The 22,437-nt window shown below is 42.8% G+C and overlaps 1 protein-coding gene and 1 long non-coding RNA gene across 2 annotated transcripts in view; one reads left to right on the forward strand and one right to left on the reverse strand.

Annotated features, from left to right (window-relative positions):
- The window catches only part of HECW1 (HECT, C2 and WW domain containing E3 ubiquitin protein ligase 1), a 298,561-nt gene that overhangs the window by 149,290 nt on the left and 126,834 nt on the right, over positions 1-22,437 (forward strand). Inside the window, exon 6 of the mRNA XM_019539214.1 lies at positions 11,466-11,635. Coding sequence (XP_019394759.1) covers positions 11,466-11,635 — 170 coding nt within the window. The remainder of the gene's footprint in view (positions 1-11,465; positions 11,636-22,437) is intronic.
- Positions 129-10,581, reverse strand: LOC109312876. The gene is made up of 3 exons (XR_002101924.1): positions 10,460-10,581; positions 2,429-2,434; positions 129-144 (listed from the first exon to the last, which is right to left on the reverse strand). It is a non-coding gene; the product is annotated as an uncharacterized LOC109312876 (long non-coding RNA).

Consider the following 22,437-nt stretch of genomic DNA (forward strand, 5'->3'; position numbering starts at 1 on the left):
CCATCACAGTGCCACAGCAATGATAGTACCCCTGTCTCCCCTGCCTTTACTTTTAGCATGCCATACGGTCATTTTGGTATTGAAATTGATACAAAATTCTACAGGAAACCAATACAGAAAGAAGGGCACAGGAGGTGTGATGTGCTCCAACCATCCATTTGTACTTAAAGCACTTAATTTACCTACATAATTGACGCAGCTGCACAAATAAGCCCCAATCCAAAAAGCATGCTGTAGTTTGAGCTCACAATGGCATCTCCTTTTCAAAATTTGCCCTTGCATATTTATACACCTTTACCTAGGCCAGGGTTGTCCAATTTCTCAGGGCTCCATGTGGCACAGGCTGCATGCCCCAGAGCTGCATGCCCTAGGCTGTTTCCCCCACCCTGTACCACTCATGTAGGCGGTGTCCGCCACATGCTATGTATGCAGATAGCCTCCATCTCAGCTCTCTTGCTGCATCATGCCACAAGCTCCCTCAGTGCTGTGGGAAAAAATAAAACAGTCTGGTCTGTCATAGGGTCTGCCATACTGGATCAATTAATCTTGCTTAGTTTATCCTGTTAGCCATTATTAGATGCTTCAGTAAAACCTTCTTATTGACAATTATGGAATACCCCGTCCAAAGTGAAAGTTTCGTCTTAATGGTAGTGGTTGTTTTTATATGTCCCTTATCCTTTATATGCCCCAGATCCTATATGGATTTAGTACTGTTATTATCCCTGTAATATTTCTTCAGTTTTTGTTCAGTGTTTATTGCAGGCAAGCTCTCACTGACTTAAAAATAAATTTACCTGAGTAAATAGTCCTAGATAAAATAAAAAATTAATATCTAAAACAGTTACAAATGCTGGTGCTTCAAGACAAAAGGAAAATACTAAGGAAAGAAATTGTGTTTGACTTAGTTAAATGGGAACTTTTCTAAATATCCACACATTTGGACTTGTGCAAAGTTATTACATACATTAACACTCCCCACAGTTATAAAAAAAAGAGTAACTAAATGTACATGAGTTCTTTAATCTTATGCATGATATTTATATTACTTATTCATTTTAATGTTGTAACAGAAATATAGGCCTAATTAATTAGTTCAGAAACAATCTTCGGAAAAAAAAAATCCACTGCAACTTTTCCAATTAGAAGCTATACAAAATGGAAAACATGACTTTTCCACCACAGTCAAAGGAGTATCACAATTCAGATCTGATGCCTGCAACTGAATTCTGAATTCTTTGTCCTGTTATGTGCAAAAAGAAGAAATGCATTTGGGATCTCACAATAAAGCAACCACTTCACTGGAAATTCATGATTTAGTTACAGTGGAACAACCTTGCTGAAGGCACTTTGGCCTATTCTGCTTCCTGATGGATAGAGCTGTTATTATCATGAAGTTTGCCTAACATTCCTCCTCTATTTTCCCTTTCTTAATTCACTCTCTTTACTCCCAGTAACAGCTCTGTATGGGTATTTATACACACAACTTTTTGTCCCACGATGCAACAGAGATCCGCTGCTTCGGAGCAGGCTCCATTAATCGAGTCTGCCCCACCCATAAGCTGATGCGCACTGTGCTGCACCGTCTGCAGTTGTACAAGCAGTGAATTGCATGTCAGCGCACAGAAAATGGCAGCAGTGCTGTTTTGAACTAAAACACCTTCCACATGCAGCGCTTGTGTAAAAAATGCGATATCACGCTGAATAATTCATTTTGATACTTAATATTTTTCACTCTTTGTGTATACTGGATTATTTACATTTGTTTATTATGGCACTAACAACCATACTACTCAAGTGTCACACAAACATTTCTGTCCTCACAGCATCCTTGTGAGGAAGGAGGTACCGCAATTTCCATTTTACAGATAGAGAACAGTCACACAGAGAGATTAAGGGCTAGAATCTTGCGTGGTATGCCAACACAGGTCATTGGAAGTCAGTGCCCAAGTCGCTTTGGAAAATGTTTTGTTTTTTTTTTCTCCTAACGTCCTTTAGGTCCTTTTGAAAATTTTACTGAAATTTTAAATGAAACATTTGACTGAAAGACAAATACATTACAGTTAAAATGTTCTAACCTCTCTTTGAATGGGACCAGTTTGAATGAAAATTCGGCATCAGAATCACTGGGGTAGCTTTGAAAGTATCTCTGTCTTTGTGTACTTTAGGTCTTCCAGCTTTACAATGTCCTCCCAAAAATCAAGCTATTTTGCCAGGGTCAATCCAAGCTGCTTCTCCCTTGGAATATTCTTACTCTCCAAAAACTGTTGCTGGCCTGAAATGACTTTTCACCACCTCTGACACAGGCTTATGCCTACAAAGCATTGTAGTGCCCTACTTTACAGCTAGAAGCAACTGTAAGGTGACATAACATTACATCCCTTGCACCACAGGCCACAGAGCATCACCTTATAGCAAGTCCAAGACTTACGTTTGGCTGAAGCTAATCTTCCAGAAAAACTTCCAGTCTTAACGTGAAGATATCAAGAGATGGCAATTTTGTTCCAGTGGTTAATAAGCTTCAGCATCAAATACTCAGCTTCACTGTTAAAAATATTTAAGTTACTCATTCAAAATTTTCTTGTATTTTTTTTTCACTGGAGGCACAAAGGAGTTCTGTCTTAACCACTTCTGAATAATTAACTTCTATGCTCTTTTCATGTTTTAATAGACCAGTTTTCTTCTACCTCCTCCCTGATATAAATGAAAAACCTTTTTAAGTTCCCTTGGGTACTTTGGCTAGCACAAATTCGTTTAATCCTTTCCCATTGTCTTTAGTATGGTGTCAGCAAGTCTTATGAGACTGGATTCTTACTTGCTTACCTTCCACTTCCTGTTTCTTCAAATCTCTTTTGTTTGGACATCTCCTTGTGCAGCCACACTGGCCAATTCTTACTTAGTGGATTCCTGTTTTTTAGAGGAACTGGAGTCTGCTTATAGGATTGTGCATTCCAGGGGCCACCATGACCATCTCATCAGATTTAACACTGGCTACAGGACCTAGCCTGTATTTTCTACATCAGCCTCATAGCCCATTGTTCCTCATGTCTAGTATCTTTTGGCATTCCCCTGCATTATTTCCCACTAAGAGAGTTTAATATTTTCTATCACTGAGTCTTACTGATTAGAATTCCTAATCCCATAATACTTGCTCTCTTGATATCTTATACTACAGGACAGTTACATCTGCAAACCCTTTCCTTACCAAATTGAACTCGAGAAATGCATGTTAATGACAGTTAAATGCACTCAAATATGTATCTCCAAGCCTCAGTGAAACTACTGTGCTTTTATGAATGAATGTGGTAATCCTTAGTGCTATTTTGTATTCACCTAAATGTGAAACAGTGCTCCTGTAGCTCCTGTTGAGCCTCCTGTTGGTGGAGTTAGGGGCCAGAGCTCCCACATCTTCCCCTGTAGATTAAAAAACAGCTGTGATGCCACCAAATTGACAGTTCACAGAGGATGTTGTTATAGCTGGCACAGAATGTCATTTTTTTATTCCAGTGTAAGAAAATTATCACCCTGAAGGAAGCATTGACTCTGAACTTTCTGCCACTAATTTAAATAAAAATCTGGAGGAAGGAAGAATATTATTTCTTCCTCTTCCAAGTTGTCATTCTTTTCTGCCTTTTCTAAACCCTTCATCTTTAGCACTTCTTAGCTGATGCCTCTACTCACATTCTTCCAGTTTCCCCTTCCTTTTACTTAACTGCCTTTCCCAAGTGGATTTCATCTTCTCCAATGATCCATTAGAAGTTCATGTCTGTATTTTAGGAACAGACATTTTCTAGCATCACTGATGTGGTTCCTTCCCAAGCAGTGTCACCATGAGCTGTAGATCCTGGAATACTTGTGGGCCCTGATACTTTTGCATTGACTGGGGCTAGTGATCCTGGCCAAGTTATCCTTCTCAGAAGCAGAATTTTTCATTTAAAAGGAATTGCTTCCCATGGGTGGGGAGATGTGCTTGTTAAGAAAAGGTGCATTGATCAATGATGGTTGCACTCATAGAGCACACCATCCTGCGGACTAGTTCTCTTACTCTGCTTGTGCAGAATCACTTAACTGATGCTAACCAATTTAAAGTTCACAGTTTAGGAATAAAGGCAAGTAGATCAACAAGAAAGGCTCAGTGCTTGCTTTACCTCTCTGCCTAGATGTCTTCCCCTTGTCATGTTCCCAAGACGTGGGCTGACATTTTCAAACTGCTTGATGTACCTAACCTCTTGCATAAGAAAGTTTAATTTATGGCTAAGCAAAAATTGACATATAGTATATTGTGTATCGTTTTAATAGGTTGGAGTAAAAAAATACATGTTTAAGAAGAACACATGATTTCATAGATTTCATAGACATTTGGGCTGGAAGGGACCTCGGAAGATCATCGAGTCCAGCCCCCCACCCAAAGGGCAGGAAGTCAGCTTGATATGAGTAATTATTAGTAATTGTTTTCCCCACCAAACATGTGATAGAACTGCTGTGTGCTGCAGGATAAATTTAACTTTCTGGAGTTCATTGATTTAACCAGAGTTTTAGACCCAGTTAATCCTAAACCACCACTTTATAAACATTCAATAAGAATATTTTTAGAATGCTTCTGCCTGGAAAGAAATATTTTCATTTCTGAAATCATTTTCACTTCAGAAATTATAATGGAATATGATGTTGTGCATCTCTGGAGATGTTACCCAGAGCTACTGTCATGCTAACAGAGTGGCAGGAACATGCCTGGAAGTTTTTTAAAGGGGAAATATAATTCAGGCTCTTATGGAAATGGCCCCATACTTTTTGGCCCATCTACATACACTTTTTATTGTTTGACGACTGAGAGAACTTGTGGTGAAATGTATTAAAATTGGTAGGACAGTGCATTATTTGGGTAATTCTCCTCCACTTACTTCCTTGAAGAGTCTCATGAAAGTTGCTGAGACCACACAGATAAGGACCGTGTATTTTTCCAAACTGTGTTATGGCACCTGTCGCTAGCCATGTACATGAGCGAAGGTTTTAGGATCAGACCATCACACAATCCTGAGGCCATTTCAGGACTGTAAATAAAGAGGAGAAGAAAACTAAATGATGCTGCCTTTCACCTTTCTGTCACATGTTACATATATCCCACAATTAACTGGTTAATGGTGCAATACATTTAGACTGGCCACATGTTTAAAGTAATTATCACACCATAAAAATGTCCATCCAGCTATAAAAAGAGCAAACCAGCTACAAAGTTAGTGCTTGAAAATGTGCAACAACTTTGTGGCTGGATTCTATCCAACTTTAAATGTGTGGCAGGACCCCTATATTACACAGTTCTTATATAAAAGTGCATTGGCAATCACACAGATCTTGGGGGAGGAGAAACCTGTGTTCAGTGGCAAGGAGATCCAAGATGACTGGGGTTACTCTTCCACTGCAGCTTTCATCTGTCTTCATAGCCATTGAGAGATTGTGCCTTCTTCATCCACCTGTTCCAGCACTGAGGTCTTTATGTTAAGTTGGACTGCTCTTCATGTGATACTTCACCTTTGACCTTACCACCATAGGCCACCCTACCAGGAGTACAAGACTCCTGACAGTGTTGCTCTTAGGGTCATCAGTACATGCAAGTCTCTCCACACCATCAAGTTGGCCATCTGTGGAACACTTTGCATACCTCAGCAGCCATCTTTCAAAGAAGGCCACCATCAACAAGAAGATCCAGTATAGAATCCGAAGTGCCAACTCTTCCTTCAGAAGACTGAATCATCATGTGTTCAATGATTATGACATCAGGACTTGAACAAAGCTCCTATTATATAAGGCTGTGGTAATCCCAACTCATCTCTTTGGCTATGAAGCTTGGGTGATCTACAGGGACCACCTGAAAAACCTGGAGCACCATCATCAGTGTTACCTCTGAAAGATCCTTAGGATAAAGTGGGAGGATCATTCCACAAATGCCAATGTCTTCATTAATGCTAACATCACCAGTCTGGAAGTGTTGATTGTTCAACATCAGTTGCAGTGGACAGGGCATTGTGTGTGCATGCCTGATGTATCTTTACTGAATCAAGTGCTATACTCCCAACTCAGCCAAGGACAAAGGACACACGAAGGCCAGAGGAAACACTTCAAGGACACCCTCATGGTGAACGTTAAGAAGTGTGACATTGACACCACAAATGGGGAAAAACTAGCCCAGGTCAGGGCTACATGGTAATACCTTGTGGCAGAAGGTACATCTAACTTTGAGGAAAACCATTTCACCCTGGAGGCAGAAAAATGACAGAAACAGAAGGAAAGGAAGCAAGACTAAGAAATCTGTGGTTTGCCCCTCTCTTTAACCACTGCCTGTGGTGTTTGCCAGAGAGTCTGTGGTTCTAAGATCAGCCTTCTCAGCCATCAGTGGACTCATCTACAATCTGATCTACAGCTGAACCTCAAGTTAGTAAGGTGCCTTCATTCTGCCCTGTGTCAACTGCCATGGACAGGGAGACTTAGTGAAATTGTTCCCTCATAGTTTTACTCTCAGTCTCATACCTCCATGTTTGTATTGCATCATAGGGGTGGCAAACTATGGCATGCAGCAATGGGGATCAGTGGTATGCAGCAGCAGCAGCACCTTCTCCACTCTGCACTTTGCATTCCTCTGTCACTTGCCTCTAACCCACTCCGCAGCTCTCCCTGCTGTGTTGCCCTGCTACTGCAGTCTCTGTTACCCTTACCACCAAATTTGGCCTTTGCCATCACTATAGTTATGGAAACTGGTGACTTATGGTGGGGAGAGTAAACAGAAGTTGCAGTAGGAGTTCACAAGACTCAGAAAGCAGCCCTTCGCACCAAATGGGTGACGGGGGGGAGGGTGCAGTGCAGCTCAGCTGTTGGTCACTGCAATAGCCTGCCATTCTTAAAGGTTGCTGGCCCCTGATCTAGTGGATGGTATGTGCAATCAAAAGGAAAAAAAATTCTTCAGGTTGGTTATTCATCCCATTTTCCCAGCATTATAACTGTGCAATGTCAATGATTTCAGCAGAATTGCTTTTGTGAAGTTCAGTGGAATTATACTATCATAAAACTGGAATCAGGTATTTGATGAAAGAGTAAAAATATATTTAATCTAACAAAGTCATACCTTGATAGCAAGTAGAGAATTAATTTCCCACATGCAAAGTCCGGGGAATATAATTCCCCCAATCCAGCACCCTGCATACAGCCCATCTCTAATTCCATGTGGAGAACTGGCACCATTAGTTTGCATACATATAGACTGGATGACACTGTCCCTTCCCATTCCAACCACCTTCATTGACAGAGAACAATTTCACTAAGTCTCCCTGTCCATTGCTGGCTCACAGAAGCACAAACCACCCAGAACTATCTTACATGCCCACTGTTCTACAAGCTTCAAAGCAGCAGCTTTTAAAAGAGGTTGTTTTCATACTGATAGTGCCATGTGATGCAGTTTTACCCAACAAATAACAATGAAAAAAATAAACCCTTAAATTTAGTGTCTGGTTGTGTTGTTCATCTTGTCTATGTACAAATATCTAGAAGATCGCTAATGGAGGGGGTTTCTTTTAAGTACTGAGTAACCTGGTCACCATCACAATTGTTTATTCCAGCCAGTAGGAAAAAAGCTGATAAATCGTGATTACCAGCTCATTAAAACAATATATATCATGTGTGTGCATCTTTCCTACTTGTGCCTAATCCATTACTTTGGTTGACTACACCCTAAAACGGTGTGATTTCTTTTTAGGATGAAAAGAAGAGCCATATATACAGCCATAAATATTTCAGTTGGAGAACTTTTTGAGGAGAGATCAGAGAAAATAGAAAATATGTTCCCTGAGGCATCCTTTCCTCTCTCTCTTTTCTGCTTCCATCTCATGTTGTTGCAAATGTTTTTGGCCTTTCTCTGTTACTTTGCTGTATCACTTTCAGCCACAAGCCTTTTGCAGTTATAGTTTGGTCTATCTTGTAATACACTTCTGACAACCCAGTATTTGCTGCAAAAAACTAGTTGATCATAATGAGTGTCAATGACATCAGGAGCCATGCTTTCTTCAGTGCCTTCTCTGTACAAATACCACACTCAGAAGAGGAAATCTGTGCAAGACATGCATTATTATTGCATGCATGCATTATTATTGCACAGAATAAGGTTTATCAGAGGCAATTAGGTTATTAATACGTTACCAGAGGAAATTAGGAATTATCAGAGGGTCTATCAGATTATTTTATTTTTGGACTGCTTTTACTATAAGAGCATGACAGCACCCTGTATTAGAAAAGTCCTTTCAAGTGGACTTTTAAGAGTGATTATGCACTTCTGTTTCATGTAAATTCTTAAAATCTAGCATCTTTTTATGGACATACGTGGAAAAAACTTATAAAATCCTAGCTGGATGAGCCGAGTATAACTATTATCATTAAACATAAGTCCAGTAAAAACAACATTTGTTCTTTAGATGTGCACTACCTTGAATTGGATTTTATAATCAGCTCTCCAAGCACACAAAATATGATTGTTTTTTTCCATACAGACACACTTTCAATTTCTGAACTTTGGCTTCTGTATTTTGATATAAATGTACTCCTCAGGGAGAGTGGGGACAGGGTGGGGCTGTAGGGAGAGTAACATTTCTGTGCTGATTGGTAAAGCTTTTAATTAAAAATTGCAAATCCATCCAAAATATCCTTATGTTGACACACTTGTATTTAATTGGATTTTTAATTGGACTCATTTCACCTCTTGGGCCTTTTTATCAGTTCACAAAAAGCCTTAAAACCCTGAAAGTGAATACTGTACACAACCCTCAAAGAGAAACAGGACTTTTAAAATTAATGTTCAGAAAGAAACAGCCAGTTTGAGAGATTTTCTCCCATAATACCTTGCATCTCTTTTAAGATAGCAAGTGAAAGAAAGGAGCAAATATACCATGAGTTGCTTTTGTCAATACGAAATTAAGCTTTGAGCAAAAGCAGGTGAATCTCTGAACAAAGAGTGGTTGACAAAGAAATGGCCTCAAGCATCATTAATAATAGCGAAGTGCTTAGGTGTTGTGAAGAAGGCTAGGTGTGCATCTGTAAAACAAGGGTTTAAGCCATAGCTAATGTTGAGGCCTAAACTAATAAGAGAACTATCTATAGGTTGGTCTGCAGTTCATGAACTTCAGAAAAACAAGCCATAATGGACTCTTTGTCTTTCTTCTGGACTTTATAGGGTGCATTTTTAAGGAGATGTCTAGGGTTTTTATCTGCATAACTTGAATTAAATCCATGTAAGCTGAGCAGTTAAAATGCTCTGCTCTAAACTTTGAAATTGTAGGCATTAATTTTTGTAGGTTAATTAGAGGATGTTCGCCAAAATAAAGCAGCAGTGGAAAAAATTAAGGGTAAGATAAGATCCCTTGAAGCAACTAGTGGCTTTGTAGAGCCAAAATTTCAAAACCAGGGTGACTAAAGTTGTGGGCCTGAAGCCATAAAACCCGTAGGCAAAACCATCATGCTTTCCAATGATGAAAATGAAATAAATCTTTAAATTGAATTGTGTGTAATGAAAAGTTTATCTGACAAGTTTAGTGTCTCCTGCTTCTGGAATAGCTGTGACAAGAACAGGACTTTTCTGAATTTCTTAATTATTTCATTTCAGAATGTTTTTACTCAGTAGATTAATCATGAATATTTGAGGTCCAGGCTTACCTGTGATTGACTGTTAGATAATTCCTTTGTATTATATCTGGCCTTTTATTAAATGAGCATGCAAGCACTTTGAGTGCGATTACTTCGTACAGGCAAATCTAAAATGCTTGTTGTGCAAATTCTAACATCTGAAACTTAGGAATGGGTGTTCAGCAGATGCTTTGGCCAATCCTTGATCACTCAATTGTCTGCGGAATCCTAACTTAGGTAGACCCTTCAGAAGTTTGAACAAGTCATCTCAGAATGTTTTTTTGAGAAAGTAGCTTTGGAAATATTTACAAAATGGGAAACAAAGACTAAAAGATGAAATGTTGGTCCCACTAAGGTCAGCTGGGAGTTTTGGCATTTACTTCATTCAAGTCAGGAGCTCCAAAATTTGTGCCAAACAACAGGATGCGCTCAACCATGCCATGCTGCATGCTGCCTCCCCAAACCAGAAGCAGGGTAGCCATATTGCCAGGGTACTGGCAGTGGGACTAATCAGCACAGCCAACACTGTGATGATGATTTCTGTTCAGGAGGTAGCATATATTCTGGCCTCTACTCTGGAAAGTGAGCTACAGACTAATTCCCTTCTTCTCCGTTGAGAGATGGAGATGCAAGGATTAGTGTTTACTCTTGTGAATACTATAGAACTTATAAATCATCAGTTTTATGAGACTGTTATGGTTTGGTTTTATGTTTTGACCCAAAATAATGCCATACAGTTTTTCCATAACCCCCTCTACACATGCAGGTAAAGGCACAATGGAATCTAATTCACACACGCCACATTAGATCCCATTATGCCTTATTGTTGGTGCAAGGGGAACCCAATCCCAGGCTGCCCCTGTACTGGCAGAAAGCAAGTCCTGTGGCTGGCAGCTCCATGCACCCCAGGTGAGGGGCTCCCAGCTGCAGGGGTGTCCTATGCACCCCCAGGGATGAAGGATCACTGCAGGGGTGATCCTCCCACCCCAGGGGTGCAGGGAAACCCTGGGGCCAGAGGATCATGAACTTCTGAGCCTTAAGGATCACAGCAGTCATGTTCCCCAGGGTCCAGGGGTTTCATACACCTCTGAGCTCTAGGGATCACAGCAGATGCAATCCATAGGGTTCAGGGGTGCATGAAGACCCTGGGTCCTGGGGGCCACAACCACCCCAATCCCTAGGGCTGGGGGGGTGTGGATTATGCTAGGCATGGTGTGCCCCTGCAGCTGGAAGCCCCATCAGCTGACAGGGCCCCCAGCTGCAGGGGAGACCCTGCTACATGTGCAAATTAAAACTCAATAGCAACCAGCTACAAATTAGTTCACATTTACAAGGTCTAACTTTATAGCAGGTTGGAGCTTTGTATTGTGTGATAGGTACTTTGCACGTGTAACTGGTCTCCAGGTAATTCTGCAGTTAACCAGTTAATTGTGCAATGCTTGTGGCACAGGGGTAGCCAAAATGTGGCCCGCGGGCCAGATACGGCCCGCCAAGCCATTCTATCCAGCCTGTGGGGCCCCTAAAAATTGAGACAATTAATATTTATCTGCCCCTGGCTGTCTGTCATGCAACCCTCGATGGCTTGCCAAAACTCAGTAAGTGGCCCTCCGCCCAAAACAATTGCCCGCCCCTGTTGCAACATGTATTCCTGCCATGCCTTTACATTTCTCACTGGTTCCCTATACGGTTCTTCTGACTGCCTGGTGAGCCTATGGTAATGTAGATGCTAACCAGTCTGGGCTCATAATAGATATGATACCTTTTATTAGACCAACAACATGCTAATCAGAATGTTTAACTTTCTGCAGACTTCCAAGCTTTTGGTTTGAAGAAGGGAATGTTCTTCAATCCAGACCCTTACCTGAAGATCTCTATCCAGCCTGGAAAGCACAGCATCTTCCCCGCTCTTCCACACCATGGACAGGAGAAGAGATCAAAGATCATGTGTAATACTGTCAATCCAATATGGGAAGGAGAGGTAGGCAGCTGAGTGCTTCTGACTCTCCAAATGGCTCTATCTTTAAATATTTGTTTCTTTTTTTAGAACATGGAAATAGTCATGATAATATCCCTAATCTACTGCACATTTTTAAAGCCCTTATGGTCTATATAGTCATCTACCAGATTGTATTTGATAGATTGCACCCCATAATGCCAATGCCTTAATTTGCTAACAAAATGAAGGTTTTATTTAAACTTTCTGTACATATTGTATTTTAAAGCCATAATTTATCTGGATGTTTATTATTATAGGTAAGCCTACCTAGTCCACTACTGAAAAATATTAATTCATCAGTTTTGAATGCTGCTGTTAGCCTGACTGAAGTTCTTGCAGTGTTATTAGAAAAAGAGAACATAATGTGAGGTACAATAGATAGCATGCAAACAAAAGGAATCTGTGTGATTGAAAATTGTCCACGGATCTATAAATTACAGGCAATTTTGGCACATTTATACATCACCTTGAAGAAATATTCTAAAGTTGTCTATGCCTTATTGGAAAGACTTAATAGGTACCAGCGAGAACAGAGAATATCAGATCATAAGTCCCATCACTGAATGCTCCTGCCCTTAGGACTTATGTGAATGTAGCTAGATTGCCAGTGCTTGACATCTCAAAGGAGGGGACAGGACATGGCCTTAGTCTCCCATCCTGTACCAGCTGGTGAGGCCAGCCACACTCAGAGTGGAGCATATGTAATACCTGTGCAAAGAGCGATGTGCCCTCCTGGAAACTGAGAACAGGATTTTTCTGAAGTGCTCTGCATTGGCTAACCTCTGCCCTTATTGAAGTTGTAGCATTAAATGTAATTAAATGTAACTTACTCTCATTGTAAGGCCTCCGTGCATCTCTGGGGTAGTAGAGAGTGGCTTTAGAGTAACTGAGATTGAGGCATTATGAAACTTGGCTGCTGCCCTGACAAAATCTCTGTCCTCTCCAGTCTTGTGGGGACATCTGAGTCACTTACTGCCATTCCATTGCAGGCAGAATTTGAAGCGGGAGAGGGAATACAATGCAAGGACCTAATTATGGCTTCTAGCTTCTTCGTTCAGCGCCCCCAGTTCCACTGACTGCGTGTGAGCCCTCTCATTCTTATCTTTAATATTGTTGCCCTACAGCAACTGAAGAAAGGATCCAAAGCAATTGAGCGTCTGTCAGCATATTTAGTCTTCACCTTCTCTGTGGCTGATATAAAGGCATTGAAATATAATACATTTGGGTTTTGTTCTCCAGGCATCAGTTGACCTAAAATCTGCATCCAACTGTCCTTGTTTTAGCTGTGGAAAACAAAGATCAGTTTCCATTAAGCCTGATTCACCTCGGTCTTGTACAAAATCACAGTAGTAGAAATGTTATGCCCACTCTGTCCTCACTTTGCCCAGGCAGCTCTACCTACTGGAATCAGACCCACTGTGTGCAAAAGAATTAGTCACCGGGTTTTTTCTTTGGAAATATTGTAAGTAATGAATTCATTTAGACTTTATTTTTCATACCGTTTTCTATCACTCTGTAATTAGTTTCTGCAAATAGAAGCCAGCTGTTCTTTTTTCTTAACTGAATGACCTGTCTCATTTATAATTGTTCCTCACCTCACCTGAAAACATTTTGGAGGATTGTGGAGGGAAAGACAATCATATGGAACTGCCTGTAGGTCTTAGTTCTGCTTGTGACTGTACCTAGGCAAACTATCTCAATGAAGTCAGTTTGGTTCAAATTCTGTAGGTGCTAACTACCACAGTAAAATCATGCATAATTTAATGTAAAGATAACAGAACATTTAAGAACGAGGTAATGATGCATTTACTCCTTTACATTCATGAACCCTGCCCATATGTTAGCAGTACACATGGATTTCGTACTAGCGCTTTTCATTTGGAGCATTCAAGCATACTTCCAGGGGTACAGGCAACTATAACTCTGTGAATTGCAGAGAAGTCACAACTCCTGTGAATTTATGTGGCTGGTATCTGAAAATTTGGTTGGCATTTTGTGATCAACAGTATCTCCCACATAGTCCAATACTTCATCCCTTCTTCTAGTTTAAATCATGTGGATTATTTTACTGTTTTTCACTTTTTAGTTAACATTCTAGGGGGTTTTAAGGTTTACCTAAAGAAAGGAAAGGCAAAAGGGACCACAGCTTAACTTTCATTTTCAAAAGTTACAGTTTTAATGATGCTACAACCATTTCAATCCCCAGGATATTCACTAAATCAGTGGAAGCTAACCTTTTCAGCAGACATGGCATAAATAAGCCCTGCACCCCCACACCTCCAAGTGCCACTCCAATCCCTTTCTCCTACCAAGCTGCTGCTCTGTTTTCTGCTCCCTGTGCTATCTACCGTGCTCACTGTGCTGTGCTGCCTGTCCCTTCCCTAACTGCTCATGCCACAGGTTGGCCACCCTGAACTGTAAGCCATTAACCTTGGTTGCAAGTCCTTGTCCTAAGGTGAAACCTTTTCCTCCAAGAGTTTTGAGCTTAGAAATAAGAAAACTACAAGCAGAGCTATACTTCACCTCTATATCTGATCAATATGCTGTGAATAATATCACACAGAAATGGTGATCCAGCTCTGTTTTTATGCTAAATGATATTGCACAGCATTTCTATGACTCACTTTAATCATTTCTATTAGCATTAATGTTCTGATAGCATGCAGGTGCCTCAATAAAGCCTGGAGCTCTAGTATGTCTGTTCTGTATACATACAGTAAGAGACAGTCCTGGCCCTGAAGTCTTACAATAGAAATAGACAGGGCAGGAAAATGTTAGTAGAATAGAAGTGGCATTTTATAATTGGAGAACTATGGCATAGAGAGATTAAGGATAAGATTTCTAAACTGACTGGTGACTTTACAGGACTCAAACTTTGAATACCCAACATGAAGCCTTACTGAGAGTGCAGAAACAAATGACCCCGATGTGCAGGAAGATAAGCAAGTGTGGCAGAAGACCAGCTTGGCTTAGCAGGGAACTCTTCAGTAAACTAAATCACAAAAAGGAAATTTATAGGAAGTGGAAACTTGGACAAATAACTAGGGAAGAATATAAGAGCATTGGTCGGGCACGCAGGGGTGAAGCCAGGAAGGCCAAAGCACAGTTGGAGTTGCAGCTAGCAAAGGATGTGAAGGGTAACAAGAAGGATTTCTACAGATATGTTGGTAGCAAGAGGAGCATCAAGGAAAGTATGGGTCCCTTACCAAATGGGGGAGGCAACTTGTGGCAGAGGATGCAGAAAAGGCTGAAGTGCTCAGTGCCTTTTTGCCTCAGTCTTCACAGGCAAGGTCAGCTCCCAGATTACTGCACCCAGCAGCACAATTTGGGGAGGAGGTGAGCAGCCCTCAGGGGTGAAAGAACAGGTTAGGGACTACTTAGAAAAGCTGGATGTATGCAAGTATATGGGGGCAGATGGGATGCACCCCAGGGGTGCTGAGGGAGCTGGTTGATGTGATTGCTGAGACATTGGCCATCATGTTTGAAAACTCATGACAATCAGGAGAGGTCCTGGATGACTGGAAATAGGAAAATTTAGTGCCCATATTTAAGAAAGGGAAAAAGGAGGATCCAGGGAACTACGGACCAGTGAGCCTCACCTCAGTCCCTGGAAAAATCATGGAGCAGATTCTTAAGGAATCCATTCCTAAGAAATAGAAGGAGAAAAAGGTAATTAGGAACAGTCGGCATGGGTTCATCATGGGCAAGTCATGCCTGCCCAACCTGATTTCCTTCTATGATGAGATGACCAGCTCTGTAGATGAGGGGAGACTGATGGATGTGGTGTGCCTCTGGGGTTGCAAGTGCAGTTGCCTTAAAGGTTTAGGCCAAATGTAGTCTGGGTAGCCTGTTTTTTGTCAAAAATGCTTTTACAAAGGCCAAGCAAAATTATATACAAAAAATGGTACTTGTCAGTGTTTATTCAACAGAAGTGATTATCTTCTGTGGTAGTTATGTCAGTGTCAAACTATAATGTTGCCTTTAATATTTTGAATCTAGTAAATTTGATTTTGATATGTCACCACTTTTGCACTGTTGACTTTAGTTGTCCTATTTCCTGACTTAAGCTGGGGTGAGACCAGTCGCATCCCATTATGCATGTCCCAGGCGTGCGTCTTCCCAGCAGTCTGCAGAATTCCAAGACACTGATAGCTAAGTTGTTCCACCTCACTATATAAAACAGAAAAGAAGCCTATGAAAAAATGTTCATTTTAAAAATCTTTTCTCCCCCTAATTGAATGGAAATAGGATAGGATGGATGTTGGCCATGCTTATCTCTCCTAAAGACATGTCTCTAGTGTCGTGTTCTCTATAAGAAGCCTTTTCAAAATGCAATTATAATGACAGCAGGCAATAAAGTAGCCCATCAGCAGTCAGTGCAAATCTTGCTGTAAAACTCAGGTACAACCAGGATCCCTTTGCCAGCCTCCATCAATCTCATTCAGATGAGCCCTGGGTTATTTGCATGTCAGATTTTTCAGTGCTGTGGTTTTATTTTCATTTTGTTTTCGAAGGAGTTTAAGGTGTTAGAAATCACAAACCTGTACAAAAGAAACTGATGCAACAAATAGTTTACTGTTCTGAAACAGACTAGTGAGAATGTGTGATTATGCAGGACAAGTATGTCAGGCTTTGTGGCTTTTCGTGAAGGACATATTTACACTCTTTCTTTCTTGATACCTCCAGTATTTTATCTCAGGTGGCTCCTTTTCTAATGGCTTGTTTATTAACTAGTCAGTAGGTAGAGAGCCTCAGGGAATATGTGCTCATATGACACTAAATATTGGCTGTTGCATCCATCTGGTATGCTTATGCTGGTTCGATCTGTTAGATGACACATCAGATTTAGGTCCTTGTAATTAATTGTTTTCCAGAAATGTGGATGGCATTAGAGTACCAGCCAAGTTATGACTAGGATACCTACAGTCTGAGCTCTGTGTAGTTTCACCTGGCTATTTTTCTTACCATTTCTCCATCTACAGACACTGCTGGGTAGAGTTACTTATACAAAATGGTGGCTTCTTTTCTGCCCCAAAGGTAACTACATTTCAGTGGTAGGTGAGAAGCAATCTGTATCTGCAAAGCTTTCAGGCATGTTGAGGTACAAGTGTGGTGGGTTTGATAAATGGAAGTTATTTTTGTAAGAATCATTTGACACAATAAATCTAGTGGGTACTCAGCTACCATCATCCCCCAGTAAGCATCTTTAACATCAGCAGCTTCTTTCCTCTTCTTTCCCCCAAGGCTTATAGAAATTGTGCACTTTATTAATAGTTACCAGTGACACTTTCAAAAGCTTCTAAATTGTTTAGGTGCATACGTCTCACTTTAAGTTTATTTGATACAAGGGTCATAGTAGCATAAAAACATTTGAAAATCTTGCAGTAGATATTACCTGGCATCCTACAACTTCACTATAATATCTCAGTCCAATAAGAGCCTTTTTGAAAACCTGTTGAGGGCAATAAAGGTTTCAGAACCTCATTCTTCTTAGGCCCCTACAGATATTAACATAAGGCACGATTAACTGGAGCTGCCAGGTGATTGGAGCTTCCAGCCAGGGGACACACCATGTGCTCCCCCCGCTGGGAACCTGGTCAGCTGATCGGAGTTCCCAGGCAGAGGGGCGCACCATGCACTCCCAGGGCTGGGAACCATGGTCAAATGCTTGGAGCTCCCAGACAGAGGAGTTCATGGTGCCCTCCCCCCCAACCCCCCCGTAGCCCCCAGCTGGGAACTTTGATCAGCAGGGATCCTGGTTTTCTCTGCTTAAGAATTGCAAATTATCTGATTAACAACCCCAAAATCCATGTTTTTCCACGATTAAAATGCAACACCACTATCTATATATATGTAGGTATCAATTTAACACAATGTTTTATTGATATATTTACAATTTTAAAGCTTACCAGTGCCTCAGTCATTATAAGATATCCAGGTTGTAGCCATATTGGTCTAGAGGAAAAGGCAATCAGGACTTACAGTAGAAATGATATCTTTTATTAGACCAACAAGATTTTGCAAAAAAAATTCTTTAATCGCAAGCTTTCAAGCACAAGCACTGTTCATCAGGCATTGGAGAAAAGATTGTAAAAATTCTGCTGAGTAGAAATGAAAGTTCATATTTCATAGGATTTAAAACTTTTACAGTCTTTTCTCTAATGCCTGATGAACAGTGCTTGTGCCCAAAAGCTTGCAATTAAAGAATTTTTTTTGCAAAGTCTTGTTGGTCTAATAAAAGATATCATTTCTACTATAAGTCCTGATTGTCTCAATCATAATAAATTCGAAATATTTTGGAGTTTGATTTTGTATTTTTTTATTATGGAAAATCAGAGCTCCCCCTGCCCCCTTCACGCACTAGGACATGGGTCCAGCTGTGGCTGTCACCTTGCTGCTTTGTGACGCTGAGCAACCCTGATATGCCAGTGTCCTGTCCCTGCCCCTGCCATTGCCCCTCATTCCCAAGCCACAGCTCCCCAACCCCCCCACCCCCAGCCCTGCTGGTGCCACTCACTCCCGATGCATAGTCCCCTGCTCCCCCCACAGCTGATTGGTGCTCCCAGGTGACTTCCAATCATCCCCCAGCCATGCTAGTGCCCCCCACTCCCAACCCAAGTCCCCTGCCCCCCGGTGCCCCTCACTCCCAACCCACAGCCTGCCATCCATACCAGATCCCCTCACTCCCAACCCGCAACCACCTAGCCATGCTGGTGCTGCTCACTCCCGACCCACAGTCCTCCCTCCCCACATTGCCCCTCACTCCCAAACCACAGCCCCCTCCAGCCATGCCAGTATCCCTCACTCCTGATCCATAGCCTCCAGCCCTGCCAGATGGGGTCCCCCAGGTGCCCCTGCCCCACCTGGCCCTGTGCAGACTCACAGGATGGTGGTCTGTGGGAACGGCCTCCAGCATGAGGTGCATGCAGTGCACCTCATACAGAACCACAAGCAGATGCTGGGGCACCACACCCTGCCCCACGCTGATGGTTGGGGCTGGGCCTGGGACATGGCAAGAGAGGACCAGCAGCATGAAGTGGAGCGCAGCTCCAGCCCAGCCATGCTTTGGCAGCATGAGGAGGGTATGGGGCTCCAGACCCCATCCCTCCTGAGCTGGAGTGTGGTGCCCATGGCAGCTGCAGCTAATGCGGGTGGTGACTGAGTGAGTCTGACCGCAGCATGGGCTGTAGGAAGGAGGAGGCGATGCCCGGGGCTCCCGCATCCCTCCAGGCAGCCTGCCCACCCCCCCAGGCAGCATCTCCCAGTCACCCGAACCCTGAGAGCATGGGCATCAGCCCCCAGTGCCGCTGGCCCAGTCATGCAGCTCCCTGCCACCCCTGAAGGACCTCCCCTCCCTCCTTCCCCCACTGGAGGGGCAGGCACCTCTGGGCAGGCCATGCTTCCAACAGCATGGAGCTGGGCTCACTAGTGGCACTGAGTACTGCCTCAGCACCCCTGACCCAGCACAGCCCCAGTACCCAGACACTTTCCCCTCCTTCCACACACACATGTACCCCACACAGCTCCCTGGACAGCCCCTAATCCCCCCATCCAACTTCCAGAGCAGCCCACAGCCCACTGCCTGGTTGTATGCCAGCCATGTGTATTTGCGCATACAGCCACACGTAGCACCCCCTGCCTCCAACGATGTCAGCCTGCAAGAGGAAACTTGCCATTTCCTGTGGCTTTCTTCTTTAAAGAGGAAAATGTATGTTTTTCTCCTTTAAAGGAGGAAATTTGAATTTCTTTGCATCAAGCAGAAAAGCTGGATCCCTGCTGATCCGTTAATGGGGCTGCCAGCTGTGGGAGCTTATGGTGGGTTCTCCTAGCTGGAGCCAAGCTTGCTACTTGCTGGTGAAGGGGGAGCCCAGAAGAACTTTACCACAGAGTAAAGGCCACCCTGGACAGAGGGTATAAAATCGTGGTCCTGTTTGAGTCAATAGGAAAAGTCAGTTAATGCCAAAAGCCTCAGTGGCATCAGGGTTTTCCCCACAGTGCACAGAGCCTTGTGTACAGAAGCCTTATTTTACAACATTTATTCACAAACAACCAAACCAAATGCAAAAGGCCCCAAATTTATTCAGCAGTTTGCAAGCACTGTCATTTGTAAATATGTCTGAATATCTGATGTTAATTGGAGTATAAAGACCCAAGACAGCTCTTATATCCTTCAGGAATTAATTAGAGCAGGAAGTAAATAAACATGTTTGCTTTAATAGGTCATTCTGCTAGAAACATATTTCAAGTGCAACTTCTATTCCCCAAAAAGTATATAATGTTCCTTAGTTTCATATTGCTTATGTATGCTATATTATAACTGCACAGTTGCAGTAAAGCTATCTTGATAAAACTTTCCCAGGGCACATCAGTATTCAACCTTACTGTGCCATGCAGTGGTGTTGTCAGACACAGTGCTTCACTCAGTGTACATTATCTCTGAAGCTCGAAGTAGCATAGTTACATTTGTTTGGTATTGCAGAAAGGCTTCTTAGCAGTGACTCTCAGCACAGCGTATTAGACAATCCACCATACTTCACAAATACGTCCATGCTGCTTCCAGGAAGGTATCACACATGGAGAACTACAGTGTGTATGGTTAAGTATAGACAGTCCAAAAGCCTGAAGCTGAATTGATTCAATCTTTTCAAGTTAGTTTAAGCTGCATAGATTGAACCAATAAGCAAGTGAACAGGCATGCACTTTTCATAGATTTCATAGACATTGTACCTCAGAAGATCATCGCATCCAGCCCTCTGCCCCAGGGGCAGGAAGTCAGCTAGGGTCAAAGGATCCCAGCAAGATAAGCGTCCAAACATTTCTTAAAAGAGTCCAGAGTAGGTGCTTGCACCACCTCTGGAGAGAGTCTATTCCAGGCCTTGGGGGCTCGGACAGTAAAGAAGGTTTTCTTTATGTCCAGCCTAAAATGGTCTAGGAGGAATTTGTGACCGTTGGACCTCGTCATCCATTTTGATTCCAGAAATGCAGCCACATGCCTGCAGTGGGCTAGGCCAAAAGCCAGAAGGCACCACAGCACACCTACCTGCTTGGCTGGAGCAGACAGCTTGGGCCAAGGTTAGCCTGCCCACCCTGCAAGGTGGGGTTTGCAGTGGAGGTTCAAAGCATCCTGGGCTGCTGGAAGACTGTGAGTTAACTTGAATCTGGAGAGGATCTCGAACAGACGTTCAATAAACCAATTTAACCTAATTCAGTAAAGTTGGATACTGCATCCATCCAGGCTTGTCTTAAACTGGTTTCAGCCATTTTGAAAGCAGTTTATGTATACTGAACTTCTGTTGAGTTACAGATTTGAACCATTTTCTAATCACTTAGACTTATTTATGTGTAATTTCTGTCCCTATCCTGTGCAGGTACTGCTTGCTGTCTGCATAGTAAGTTTGTAGTGAAGACATGTCCCAGGAAGACTTTAATGAATGTGTGAACTCGGAGGCAAGTTATCTGGTTAACCGGCTAGTGATTAACTGATATCCTTCGAGGACACTTCGCTCTTCATAGGAATCCTCAAACTATTTTTATTCTGCGTACAAATACATATGTGGATGCCACATAAGAAAGACAAAATAATGTGTCTGTTAAAATGTATAAAGAGTTTATCAACCAGCACCTCAGGATTTTGTAGAGCATATGACATGAACTGAAAAGGAACCTTATAATTTTTTTGTTTATATAGCGTACTTATTACAGGCATAGGGCAAGTCAAAGGGATAAAACCAGAGTCAGTTGAGTGCAGAACTAATCCAACTTTCAGTCAAATCAACGGAAAGGTCTTAATTGATTTCAGTGGGACTTGGACAATATCTAGCACAGCAGCACATATACAGGGGAAGATATTGTGCCATTATTGGATAAGATTCCACTGATGAGAAGGGACCCAGGTTTTCTGTTTGCTGCCGAAAAACATGGATTTTCTCTTTTAAAGGAGAAAACAGTGGGGAAACTGCAGGTGTGCCCTTGCAGGCTGGCAGAGTTCCAGCCTGGAAGAGGCTGCATGGGGGCTGGGGGGAAAGGGATGCAGGGGGCGGGGGGACAATGTGCATGTGTGCACATGCACACATGCATGTGGCCAGCAATACAGTGGTGGAGAGCAGCTCCCTCAGCTGCCTGAAGGTAAATCTATGGGAAGGCGGCATAGGCAATGCAGTGGGGGGCAGATTGAGGTGGCCACAGTGAGGGAGGGAGTTGGGCAGGGTTGGTGGCTGGGGCAGGGCCCGGGGCTGAGATGAGAATGCATGGCTGCAGGGCCCAACCAGCAGCTTGTTGAGGGGGTGGCTCCCCACTGCTGCATGCATTACCAGAAAGAGAGGAATGGGGGCCACACTGCAGGGCTTGGGGCTCCCCATCCTGCTTCCCTCCTCCCAAAGCCTCCGCAGCCCAGTGGGCAGGACCCAGCATGGGAGGGCAAAGCAGGGCAGAAAGGCTCCGTGCTCCCACTGCTGCTAGGAGCCTCTCACCAGCTGCACTGCCATGGCAAGGTGTCCCCTGCCTGCCTGATAATGACATAGTTTCATAGTTTGTAGGGTCAGAAGGGACCTGAGCACAGCATCGAGTCCAACCCCCCGCCATGGCAGGAAAGAGTACTGGGGTAAAACAACCCCAGCAAGGTGTTCATGTAACCTCCTCTTAAAGACCCCCAGGGTAGGAGCCAGCACCACTTTGCTTGGAAGTTGGTTCCAGATCCTAGCCGCCCTGACCGTGAAGTAGCGCCTCTTGATATCTAGCCTAAATCTACCCTCTGCCAGCTTGTGACCGTTATTTCTAGTCACTCC

This window comes from Crocodylus porosus, unplaced genomic scaffold, assembly GCF_001723895.1.
Source record: "Crocodylus porosus isolate Cpor-Errol unplaced genomic scaffold, CroPor_comp1, whole genome shotgun sequence".
Lineage (NCBI taxonomy): Eukaryota > Metazoa > Chordata > Crocodylia > Crocodylidae > Crocodylus > Crocodylus porosus.